At 32.5% G+C, this 13,639-nt stretch overlaps 1 protein-coding gene and 1 pseudogene across 1 annotated transcript; both read left to right on the forward strand.

Moving 5' to 3' along the window:
• Positions 1-579: 579 nt before the first annotated feature.
• Positions 580-4,175, forward strand: LOC111028277 (probable cytochrome P450 6a14). The gene is made up of 4 exons (XM_022306862.1): positions 580-1,489; positions 1,661-1,885; positions 3,120-3,371; positions 3,464-4,175. The coding sequence occupies exons 1-4, from the start codon at positions 580-582 to the stop codon at positions 3,634-3,636; spliced, it is 1,560 nt and encodes a 519-aa protein (XP_022162554.1). The 3' UTR covers positions 3,637-4,175.
• A 255-nt stretch (positions 4,176-4,430) lies between these two features.
• Positions 4,431-13,630, forward strand: LOC111028276 (annotated as a pseudogene).
• Positions 13,631-13,639: the final 9 nt, after the last annotated feature.

The raw sequence follows: 13,639 nt of genomic DNA on the forward strand, positions 1-13,639 counted from the left end.
TTTGAATTTTAAAAGTTACCCCTAAAATCCCCCCCTTTTAACTAATAAAAAAAAAAATTAATATCAAATTAGTTTAGAGTATGTGATTCAAATAAGTTTTCACATAGGTCATTTTTTCCTAATTTGAGTAGAACATGCTGAAATCTGCTGTCACATGAAATTTGGAACACCCTGTATATAACCCAAGATAGCGGTTTTTTTTTTGGAGAACTACACAACTTAATTAGTCAGTAAGTACTTTTTGAATTTTTGTAACACACGATTCATAAGTACTCAATGGAACCCACGGTCCATTTTCGGGTGTTGTTGTTTTCAACAATAAATATTTATTATAATATTTCACTCGTTCACCTTGACTTCCCCTTCCGCTCAACGATACATATTATAATAGATAATAAACAGTACTTCAAAAGCTATTTCAATTACTTGCATATATAACATGGCGAATAACAGTAAATACTGCGCACATGACCATGTACATCCACATGTAGATGTCTTGAAAAACTCAATATTTTTTAAAACAATAACAATAATTACAATAGCAATAAAGTTTCCAGATTCACGTGATTTCGTTGCGACATGATTTCCGAGATGTGGTGTTCGACCATCGAACTGTTTAGCTCCGTGAACTTATTGTGCATGGCAGTCTTTCTATCGATCGTCTACTACTTAACGATGTCCACGTACGATAAATGGAGCAAACTGAACGTGCCCTACGTAAAGCCCGTGCCGCTGTTTGGAAACTCAATGAAAATGGTCTTGAAAATGGAGCACCCGTTGGACTTTTTCGGTCGTATTTACAACCAGTTCCCGGACGCGAAGCTTTGCGGTTTCTATCAAATGACCACCCCATTCCTGATGATTCGTGATCCGGAGCTGATCAACGCCATGATGGTTAAGGACTTCTCATACTTTACCGACCATGGTTTTGATACAGACCCATCTGTCAACCTCATGGCCAGCAGCCTTTTCATGTTGAATGGCGATCGGTGGAGAACAATGCGACAGAAGCTCAGTCCCGGATTCACATCTGGAAAACTGAAGGACACTCATGACCAAATCAAGGTCTGCATCGACCAGCTAATGAACGTTTTCGAAGAAAACCTGAAAGTCAGCGATCACTTCGAACTACGAGAGTTGATTGGAAACTTCTCGACGGATGTCATCGGTATGTCCGCTTTCGGTCTGAAACTAGACACGATCAAAAACGGCAATACGGACTTCCGCATGTTTGGCAAGAAAATATTCCAGGCGGACTACAAACAGCTCTTTGTCCAGGCTATGCTGCTGTTTTCGCCAAAGCTGGCTTTAGCTCTTAAGCTGAAACAGTTTCCGGAGGACGCCGCTAACTTTTATGAATCTATGTTCAGGGACGTCCTCGAGTATAGGGACAAGAACAACGTCGTCAGAAACGACGTCACTCAAACCCTGATTCAAGCTAGAAAAGATTTGGTGAAAAATAACGACGGTGACGAACCGACATCCGAAGGTATATTATTTACAGTTTAAAATTTCATATTTATGATAAATCATATCACGAATATTTTTTTAAAACGCTATTTATCTAATTTTTGCTTTGAAACTTGTAATAGAACCACTATAAACGATGATTAACATATTATTATAAAATTATTTTTATAAATCTGATTTCATTTCACAGATAAATGGACCGAAATGGACATAATCGGAAACGCGGTACTGATGTTTGTCGCTGGTGCCGAAACTGTTTCCATTACAATATGCTTTTGTTTGTACCAGTTGGCATTAAACAAAGATATCCAAGATAGACTGCGTGAAGAGATCGTTATGGCAAAAGCGAAAAACGGTGGAGAGTTGAACAACGACTTTTTGATCAATCTCCACTACATGAATATGGTTTTAGAAGGTAGTAAATAATGTATATTGCAGCACGATATCGATACTTAAGTTTCAAATTGTTTTATTTTCATGAGTTGCAACAGACCAGTAGGTATGTGGGGAATCATAATATATTCTGTATACCGTATAGCGCTACGGTGAAGTGTAAATGGCATCCCACATCAATAATAAACAAACGACTTGATAAATAACTAAATGAATATGAATTACGATTAGATATAGCATACGAATAATATTAGAATTGTTATCTTAAGTTCGACCTTCTCTAAGATAAGTTTTCTTGCAATATTAGTGTGTACATCGTCTTGGCCTTGAGGTTAGGCAACTTAAATGGCACTATCTTCTTCTGCTCGTTTTTATATACGAGTCATTATTAAATACGAAACATTGTTTATTAAAGATGTTTAATTGATTTACAGATATTATATGATACACGAGAATTATATTACGGTATAGTCAGATAGTTATAATAATAATTGAATTAATTCACTTAAGTATACGCCCGTCGGCTATAAATAACACAATACACAACTGATCGACTACACTCACCGCCAACCGGCTATACGTTAAGCGGTGGATTGCATCCCTCGCTAAATACAAACAATATGATATTTCATGACCAGCCCACGTGTGACCACCTAGCAGTACTGCGACGAAGAATTCGCAAAATACACAATGTCATTCCACAGTGTGCAGAACAAAAACTAAAACAAAACCACGTTATTCACAATGACACTGGGGAGTAAAAAAAAACCCAGAATTTGGGAAAACAATTAAAGAATGGCAACGATAGTTGCGCGAACGATACTCAGGATCGTACCATAACGCAAGAAGACAGAAAAAACGTGATTTTAACTGTAGCACGGAGACTTAGAGGACAACAGTGCTTTGCCACAAGCAGCAAAAGACTGAAAGAACTGCCACTTTTAATGGTAACACACGGAATTTCTGTACCGCCTGTACAACAACGAGAGAAACATTAGACGACACGCACACTTTAATTAACACAGAAAACATTTGAGAATAATTGAACACAACACAACAGATAACGTAAATAATATTGTATCACACACGCATGGGGGCGGACAGTACACGACATCTGAGTATCTGACTACCTGGTTATATAATACGTCACATATATAATAATATGCAATAGAATATACTAAACTAATTAGATTCATTATGCAATAGTGAAACCTTGACTTCTAGTCAATACAAATAAATTATTATTTATATTTCAGAAATTTCGCGCAAGTATGCCATCACCATGATCATATTCAGACGAGCGACGAAGAATTACCAAGTACCCGGTACCTCATTAGTCATTGAAAAGGGACAAAAGATCACCATACCAGTGTACTCCATACATAATGACCCGAAATATTACCCCGATCCCGATACTTTCGATCCTGAAAGATTTTCGACGGAAGAAAAAGCCAAACGGCGTAATGGCACTTACTTGCCGTTTGGCGATGGGCCGAGATTGTGCATAGGTACACTTTACTATGTACTTTTAACGTGCACCGTTAACATTTTTCATCCTAATGCCTTTATAAACTATTTTTTAATAACGATTTTCGAATAGGTAAACGGTTGGCGGAATTAGAAATGAAATTGGTTCTATCAAAAATATTGTTGAAATATGAAGTCTTTCCGTGTGAAAAAACAGAAATTCCACTCAACATACGAGGTCCTGGAAGTATCGTCAGTCCGAAAAATGGTATTTGGTTGAGCTTTAAGCCGATTGCCACAAATTAACATATATCAATAATATGCATATTGAATGTCTGTTTTTTTCAATATTACAACATTTATTTAAAATACAAATCACAATATTTTTTAATACTCAAAACTCATGTATAATTACACGTTTCTATTATAAGAACAATAACATTGAGTAGTAACTATGAATATAATATATATATCATATATGTCATGCCAGTTATTGGTCAGACTGTTCCTTTAACTTTAGGAACAGAATTGTAATCGAGATTTTCTAAACATATATTTCTATAATATGTTATAATACACTGAAATATTAATACGTACAAATAAATAAAATACTAAATATAGGTAATCGATGATACTATATTCTGTACTCATAAGTTTCATATTACCGATACTGACATATTTTGTTGTTTAATTAATTAATACGATTAATAGAAAACTGTAAATTAGTGATTTACTTATGTTTGATGTACCTACTATGTGGTATAAAAATGTCTATGGTTATTTTATACGTGGGTCTTAATTTACTTTATAATATTATATGAAAAATAGTGATATTTAGATTTTAAGTCTTGATATTTTGTATGAAGGGGGATTCAAACTTCTTTCGAATTGTTTTCAAACAATTTTATTTTTTGACATTATTTTGTATTCACCACTACTTGAATATATTGACGTTGTAGCGTTCCACACAATACATTTTATTTACAATCCACTTATACAGTTTATATATTTTTTTATATTAATATACTTTTGTATAACATATAATGTACAACGAAGTTTAACATTACAAAATGCATAAATTATTTTTTTATTGATTAAGTAATATTTACAATATTTCAATGATTATTTTATATGGATGCTATTCATTTTAAATTTTCCGGGAAATTTGAATTTTAAATAAAATTGTTTACCCTTTTATTTATTAAGTACCTACCTATAATCCTTTCTGTATCCGTCAGTTTTATATGTTGTGGCGTGGAGTGGTTCACATTCGTGATTCACGCCTTGTGAGACCCCCGCATCTTACATTGTTTGGGATAGCTAATATACAAGGTGTAAAAGAAAGATATGAAAAATATTGTGAGAATTAAATAGATAGTAGATAATTTTTCAATATTATACTCATGTTGGAAATTTGTAAAATTAAAAGGTAATTACAACAATAGCAATATTTCTAAATACTTGTGATTTTTTTACGACATGATTGCCGTGATTTCAAGTTTGATCATCGGACTGTGTACGCTCCGTGTACGCATTGCACGCAGCGGTCTTTCTGCCAATCGCCTACTACTTTTCAACGTCCACACACGATAAATGGCAAAAACTAGAAAAATAAACTGTTATAATATATAAATATATATCATATCATTGATTTCTATAGACGTCGCCCGCGTGCTCCGCCCCCGTAGATGGTTGTTTGCAAATTATGGGGCTGTTTCGTGGCTCCACAAATCCTGTCTATCTTGCCACCTTTTTTTTATATGAAGAGCAATTGAACTGTATGCAGAGTAGTGTAAAACTGTTATACACATCTCATATTGTAATATTATTATCTACTACTCTTACGCTACTACACAATGGCCCTGAGTAAAGGTCCCCACACACTGCCGAAGTGGCGGTGACGTCGTAGTCCACACACACTGCCGCGGTGGCGGTGGCCTGATTTTTTATAAGCTTTAAATGTTTAAAGTTGTTTAAAGTTTTTAAAGTTTTTTCCGATAACCTTAACACAATATTGTAACTAAATTGGGTATTAGATATGTAAGTTATTAGGAAGTCGATAATATAGTTAATATAGCTAGTATATTAGAATAATAATAACTGCATTGACTGACCCAAAATAAAAATGGAAAGAGGAGCAGGTGAGGAACAAGTATCACTATAAGCTGTAGGTAAATATTTAAATATATATAAATATTTAAGAACTCCACAGGTAATAATAAAATTATACCTATGTAAATATATATAGAGTTTGAATGGCTAAATATATAATTCATTAATTTTATCTTGTGATAAGAGCAGTAATTGCTTACATGTGAACCCATACCATAATTTCATGCCACGTTCGACTGTCGAAGGCGCGTGTTAAAAAAGTTTTAATTAAATCATATAATATTCGTGTATCCATTACTACGTACAAATATGCAATGGACGTATATTTATCATCAGAATCCGAAGATTACTTTTGCAGGCAGCAATAGTGGCAGATGATGAAGAACGTAAAAGGTATTTTTCCTTTATATAATAATTGTAATTTAAAACAATTAAATAAATATACTTTGTTATAGGAAGAAAAAAAGAAAATATTGGGTCTATAGTATTAATAAGGAACGAGAGGTATCTGGCGAGCATTGTACTCTAATGCCTGAATTAAGAAAAGACCCAGAAAGGTTTCACATATATTTTAGAATGACTCCAGAGTGTTTTGATCAAATTTTGGGATGGATTATCGATGATATTCAAAAAATGCCAACAAACTTTCGTAATCCAATGCCACCATCGGAAGGGCTAGCGATTTCACTAAGATATGATTTTGTAATATTATAACTTTATTTTACGAAACCAAATTATTATATTTCACTTAACATATTATAGTGCAATTAAAAAGTAGCTAGGGGTAGAAAATTTGATAAGTTTAATTTAATTAATTTAAATGTATACTTGAATTTAACAATTTTAGTTTTTATGGCACTTTAATCATACATTATAATTTATGTATATTATAATTACTAGCACGGTCTGCAGTTGACAAATTAATTACATCACCTGTAGGCTGGTATGTTTTCACGTCATCTGTAGGCCGGTATGACTACACATCATCTGTAGGCTGGTATGTTTGTGAAGATGATTGATAATATTGACGGTATTCATTTTCTTCAATCTGTTCCAATTCCAAATTTGTAACAATTTCTGTAATATTTTTTTTTTCTATGGCTTGTCGTCTCGGAAAAAAAGTTTTAATTGGCTTAACATAAGCATTTCGACTGAATCAAGTGGTATCTTTTGTTTTTTATTCAAATGTTCTAACACTTTATCGACATTAGATTCTATTGGTACATCAACTTTTTTTCGTTCCAGTGATATTTTTTTTCTTTCTGGAATTTTTTCATTGCTTTCTTCTAGAATTTTTTCATTGCTTTCTACGTGTTCATAAATACTGTCCTGTATGTCTAGCCTTTCTTCGGAATCTACTACTGGAATATTAGACATTGTGCTAAAAATTATATTATCTAAATATTATTATTTAAATTATAAACTATTTTTAAAAATAATTTACATATATTATGTTTTGTTTTATCATAATTACTTATTAGTATTATTTTATTTATTATCTGCATGTGTAACAGAACATTTTAAAGTGCAGTTAGGTGGTCCGCAATATTGTGATCAAATTGATTAATAAAAAGTTCGTTTTTAAGTCTTAACACATTTGTATCAATTTTTTATATAATAATTTATAATAATTTTTAATTTTTAAGACAATATTTTCATATTACATATTTTGGTCGTATAAATAAATATTATATTAAATGTTTGTATTTTAAACACATAAACACATATAAATCATAGTCCTATTTATCACAAACAACGTACAATTAATTTAATACCTAGTTAAAGTTTTTCTTTTTAAAAATATTCATTTATTTATAGAAATACATACATAGCGAAACTCAAATGTGGTTTTAAATACTCCAAATAATTTTCCCAGGCCCAATATTTGTATGTATTCAAGTGCTTTCCTTTTGTAGCACCTGCAGCTTGGCCAGTAGTTGTCTTATTTGCTCTTAAATGTTTTTGGTTATTATCTCTTAAACTTTTCCACTTTGTTTTTAAAGTTTTTCTTAACACAACCATATAAATTTTAAAAAAAATGAATATTCTTATAAATACAATAAATATTTTACTTTTTATTATTTATCTATCTAATATTTAACTTTAAAACATATCTTATTCAATTTTTAGTTTTTTTAGATATTTTGCCACTGGTCACTCGTTTTCGACAATAGGTCATAGTTTTCGTGTTGGGTATTCTACTGTTAGTAATATTGTCACAGAGGTCAGCGAGTCTATTATTGAAGTTATGGTACCAATGTTTATGCCTAAACCTACCACGAACATTTGGGAAGAATATGCACGAGGTTTTTACGAAAAATGGCAATTCCCCAATTGTATAGGTAATATTGATGGGAAACATGTCACTATAAGATCTCCTAATAACAGTGGATCCAGAAATTTTTACTATCTAAAAAAATTTTAAATTGTTTTAGTGGATATAGTCGATCCAGACTATAAATTTATTTGCATTGACGTTTGTGGATATGGTCGAAATTCAGATGGTGGTATTCTAGAGGAGTCGTCAATGGGCAAACGACTAGAAGCTGGTACACTAAATGTAATACAAAATGCACCATTGCCTGGCCAAAGGTAGATACGCCAATGGTTTTAATTGGAGATGAGGCATTTGCTCTAAAATCATATATAATGCAGCACTTTCCGCGGAGACTATCAAGAAGTGATACGAGACTGGACAATTATAATTATATAGACTATGCCGTGCAAGGCGTGTGGTTGAAAATGCTTTCGGCATTCTAACAAAAAAATGGAGGGTTTACAAAGGACCAATAGACTACAAAAAAAATTGTCTTAGCAACATGTATATTGCACAACTGCCACAACTATCTTCGCGTGAACAATAGTGATGTAGATATAACCTCGGACGAAGATGAGTCAAGCGCAGGCTTTAGTCAGATTGAAGACAACAATAGAAGAGGAACTAATGAATCTTTACGCATACGGGAAAAATTTGTACATTTTTTTAACTCTTAAAATATTACTAACTAAATGTAAAAATCATGTTTAATGTTTCAAAAAATTATACACGTACGTACTGCACTTATAAAATGTATAACAATTTAAAAATGATATATATTCATATATATATATATAGGTAGGTGAGTATAATCATTATACTTTATTACGTACAGCTAAGTATATATTATAAAGTTAATTAAAATAAAATGAAATTCAAAATAGTAATATAATATTTCCATAATATTACCGTTTTCTCCATTCATTTCATTACTTATCACAGTGTCCCACAAGTGATCCTTTTTTCTGGTGTCTCTATATTCTGGCAATGTTATATCATTCATTATCGGATGTTTTTGGACAACCAATATTAATTTTTCCGTGTGGTCTTTTTTTGAAACAGACGTCATGATTGTGAAACACAATTATATTTAAGTACTCGTTAATGCAACTGTCGGCCGAAACTAAACAAGAGCAACTAAACACTGTCAACATCTTGTTTGAAAATGATAATAATAATAAATATATTAAATGCAATTATTTCACAGAAAAATGTTTTCAAGTTCCAGAAATTGCCAAGTTTAGAATTAATGGCGGGTGGGCATGCGATAACTATAAATACTATTAATACTAAGATATAGGATGAGTAAATAGTATATTTATAATTCAAAGAATAGACATCGCATTTTTAATACTAATTTATTAATTTGAATTTAATGCCAATGATATTAATATTATATGAGGCAAATTTATATGCATCGTGATTGCTATATAATTAATCTGTATAATTACTTCCGATAACGTAAATAATTTTCATAATAATTTTAAGTTCAAATAATAGACAATTATCATTACTCTCACCCCAGTATCCCAGCTCTGGGCCACCAAAAATACGGCCCGTGTGCCCTTGTAGCCCTGTACTTATATTTTTTGTACAGCTGCCACAACGCGGCGGTGAAATCGGTCATGCAGCGTCATTTTACCGCCACATCCACAGCAGGTTTCACCGCGGTGGTGTGTGGACCTAGTATTAAATATATGTGTACAATTTTACCGACACCACGGAAGTTTGTAACCAGTATAAGTGATAATCGACTGATCTGATAAATAATGTAGAGCTGCTAACTACAGATTAATAACCCCTCGTTGGCATCGCTGCAAATTTTTTTTGTTGGATTTATTTTGACGATGTATAGAACTGTCTTCTTGAATCATTTGTGTCACGGCCGATAGAAGGCTTTTTTTTGTATTGCATGTTGGTATCATGAAAAGGGGGGAGATCGTTGAACTCACACGAACGCGAATGAGAAAAAAATACTAAGACGACCAAAATTGGGCAAAACTATGTTGAATATTACTAAATTAGCTTTCAAGTGTAATGTAATACAAAATACACACAGAATAGAGTAGAAAATATACATGTAAATAATTCAACATTTCATATTTTATTTATTTTCCCTTGATTTTGAAATTGTTTCAAGTACACGGAATATAAAAAATAACGCTAATAATAATTATGTCCGCACTTATAAGCAATCGTCGATCTAGGCTCATCTTCTACTTGCCTTAAAAACCTCGTCTTTGCCAAAACCAAATTCATAAAAATTGGAATTTACTTTCTTACAGTAAATGTATCATAATGCTCCAAAATACTTCGCAGTTGGCATGGTGTGTAGGAAAATCGATGAAAACGACACATAACGTCCAAATGTCGAACCTATACTACTGCTGAGTACTAAGTAAGCAGTAGGTATAATTCCAATGTCGCATGTTATCGTGACTATTATTGTAATAACCAGTGCGATTAGATTATCAAATTTCACTTCTCCAAACAATTCATATCTACACACCGATAAAACAAACACAATAGAAAAGAGGTCAGGTTGCAGGTAGCTAGAAACCCAAGTGCTGCAGTATGGATATTATAATATAGTTATACAATTTACACATTGATCTTAATTGATTAATAAAACTAATTATTTATAAACTTTTTCGGACTAAATTTATGCCTAAAACCTTCTCTGTGATGTATTCTTTAATTTAAAAAACTTAAGAGGGATATTTTAACAACTCTGTGAAACAAAAATAGACCTCACAGAGAGGCCCCAAAAATTAGCTTTGTTCTTTCATTTTTCAAGAACTTTATACTTATTTTTTGTTAACAAAAATGGTACTTATACCTTCAACACAACGTCAAGTATAACAGCAATAAATTTGGTGAAGATACGTTGGACATTGTATGCATGACAAAAAATCAGGACTTGCTTTTTTAGTATAGATTATTAAATTCAATTAATTAATGTAAATTAACACATACATTAGCTGATCAACGCCATGATGGTTAAGGACTTCTCATACTTTACCGACCATGGTTTTGATACAGACCCATCTGTCAACCTCATGGCCAACAGCCTGTTCATGTTGAATGGCGATCGGTGGAGAACAATGCGACAGAAGCTCAGTCCCGGATTCACATCTGGCAAACTGAAGGACACTCATGACCAAATCAAAGTCTGCGTCGACGAGCTAATGAACGTCTTCGAGGAAAATCTGAAGATCAGAGATCACTTCGAAGTAAAAGAGTTGATTCTAAACTTCGCAACGGATGTCATCGGCATGTCCGCTTTTGGTCTGAAACTAGACACGATCAAAAAGGGAAATACGGATTTCCGCAAGTTTGGCAAGAAAATATTCCAGGAGGACTACAAACAGATTTTTGTTCAGGCCACGCTGTTGTTCTGGCCAAAACTGGCGTTAGCTCTTAAGCTGAAACAGTTTCCGGAGGACGCCGCGAAATTTTATGAATCTATGTTCAGGGACGTCCTCGAGTATAGGGACAAGAACAACGTCGTCAGAAACGACGTCACGCAAACCCTGATACAAGCTAGGAAAGATTTGGTGACAAATAACGACGGTGATGAATCAACATCTGAAAGTATATTTACAGTTTAAAATTTCATATTAATAATACCATGAACATTTTTTAAGTCACTGTTTTCACAGATAGGTGGACCGAAATGGACATAATCGGAAACGCGGTACTGATGTTCGTCGCTGGTGCCGAAACTGTTGCTATTACAATATGCATTTGTTTGTATGAGTTGGCATTAAACAAAGACATCCAAGATAAACTGCGTGAAGAGATCGTCACGACAAATGCGAAAACCGGCGGACATTGAACAACGACTTTTTGACCAATCTCCACTACATGAATATGGTTTTGGAAGGTAGTAATTAATGTATATTGCAGTACCTATTCGATACTTAAGTTTCAAATTGTTTTATTTTTATCAGTTGCAAATTGCAATAGACCAGTAGGTATGTGAGGGTGAGTAATATATTCTTTATACCGTATAGCCTTACAGTGAAGTGTAAATTGAATTCCACGTGAAAAAGTAATGAACGACTTGATAAATAACTAAATGACTATGATTTACGAATAAATGACATACAAATATGAAATAATATTATAATTGTTGACCCAAGTTCGACCTTCTTTAAGATAAGTTTTCATTTAGTTGGGAAAAGTATTAATAGTCTAGGGAAAAAAAAAGTTCATACAACGGTTGAAATATATAGGTATATAGGTACAATTTAGAACATTTAAAATAAAACTTATGTAAACACTCTGTTTAATATGTTAGTTTTGTGGGAAAAATATAATAAAACAAAATGTTATCTTACAGCCCTTACAGTCTTATTGTTTTTATTCGATTGTGGATGACAACGTCAAACGGTGCTCCTGGTATACTACATAGTGCAGTAGACACAGATACAAATGTAGATAGGATACGCCAATACAGTGATTTAAAATAATTAAAGGACTTAAACCATTTTAATTTTTCAAAATATGATATTTCATAACATTTGTATATAGATACTCTATAATAATTTAATTTTTTTTTCTATTCTGTAAAAATTTTCTTGATTATTTATTAGTAATATCATTAACTATGATTTAATGACATATTTTTTTTTAAAAATATAGAACAATTACCAATTTTTTATAAATATATCTGCTTTGAATTTATTAGTTATTATCTATAAAAAAACAGACTTTTTTCCCCTGAGACTTTTTTTTTCAACGGAAAGACGGATTTTAATGTATAACACTTGGAATATCAGCTGTGTCGTCTATACAACAACACGAAAGAAACATTAGACGAGTAGACGACTCACACACTTTAATTGAATTAACACAGAAAACATTTGAGAATATTAATTGAATACAACAAAACAGATAACGTAGTATTATGATCTCGCACACGCACTAAGCTTACAGTACATCATATTTCTAACTACCTGGTTACATGATACATATATATAATAATATATAATACAAAGAACTAACTAGATTCATTATGAAATAATGTCCAAAACCTTGATCTCTAGTTAATATTAATAAATAATTATTTATATTTCAGAAGTTTCGCGCAAGTATGGCGTCACCATGATCTTATTCAGACGAGCGACGAAAAATTACCAAGTACCCGGTACCTCATTAGTCATTGAAAAAGGACAAAAGATCACCATACCAGTGTACTCCATACATAATGACCCGAAATATTACCCCGATCCCGATACGTTTGATCCTGAAAGATTTTCGACGGAAGCAAAGGCCAAACGGCGTAATGGTACTTATTTGCCGTTTGGCGATGGGCCGAGATTGTGCATAGGTACACTTTACTATAAACTTTTAACGTGCACCGTTTACATTTTTTATCCTAATGCCCTTATAAACTAATTTTTAATATCGATTTTCGAATAGGTAAACGGTTGGCAGAATTGGAAATGAAATTAGTTCTATCAAAAATATTGTTGAAATATGAAATCTTACCGTGTGAAAAACAGAAGGCCCTCTCAACGTACGAGCTCCTGGAAATCTCGTCAGTCCGAAAAATGGTATTTGGTTGAGCTTTAAGCCTATCGTCACAAATTAGCATATTATATCAATAATATAGTATATAGTAATGTCTGTATTTTTCAATATTATTAAATTTATTTGAAATTCAAAATACAATACTTTTTAATACCCAAAATGCATGTATAATTACACGTTTCTATTATAAGAACAATAACAACGTACGTGTCTCCAACCCCCCAACCAAAGAAATTCTCAAAAATTTCTATCTAAATAATTTGTATGTCATTTGTATGAATTTGTTTGACGGTTTTTAGAATTTGTACGACACCAGTATTCGAGCAATACCGGAAAAACCGA

This window comes from Myzus persicae, unplaced genomic scaffold (genome assembly GCF_001856785.1).
Source record: "Myzus persicae strain clone G006 unplaced genomic scaffold, MPER_G0061.0, whole genome shotgun sequence".
NCBI classification, from domain to species: domain Eukaryota; kingdom Metazoa; phylum Arthropoda; class Insecta; order Hemiptera; family Aphididae; genus Myzus; species Myzus persicae.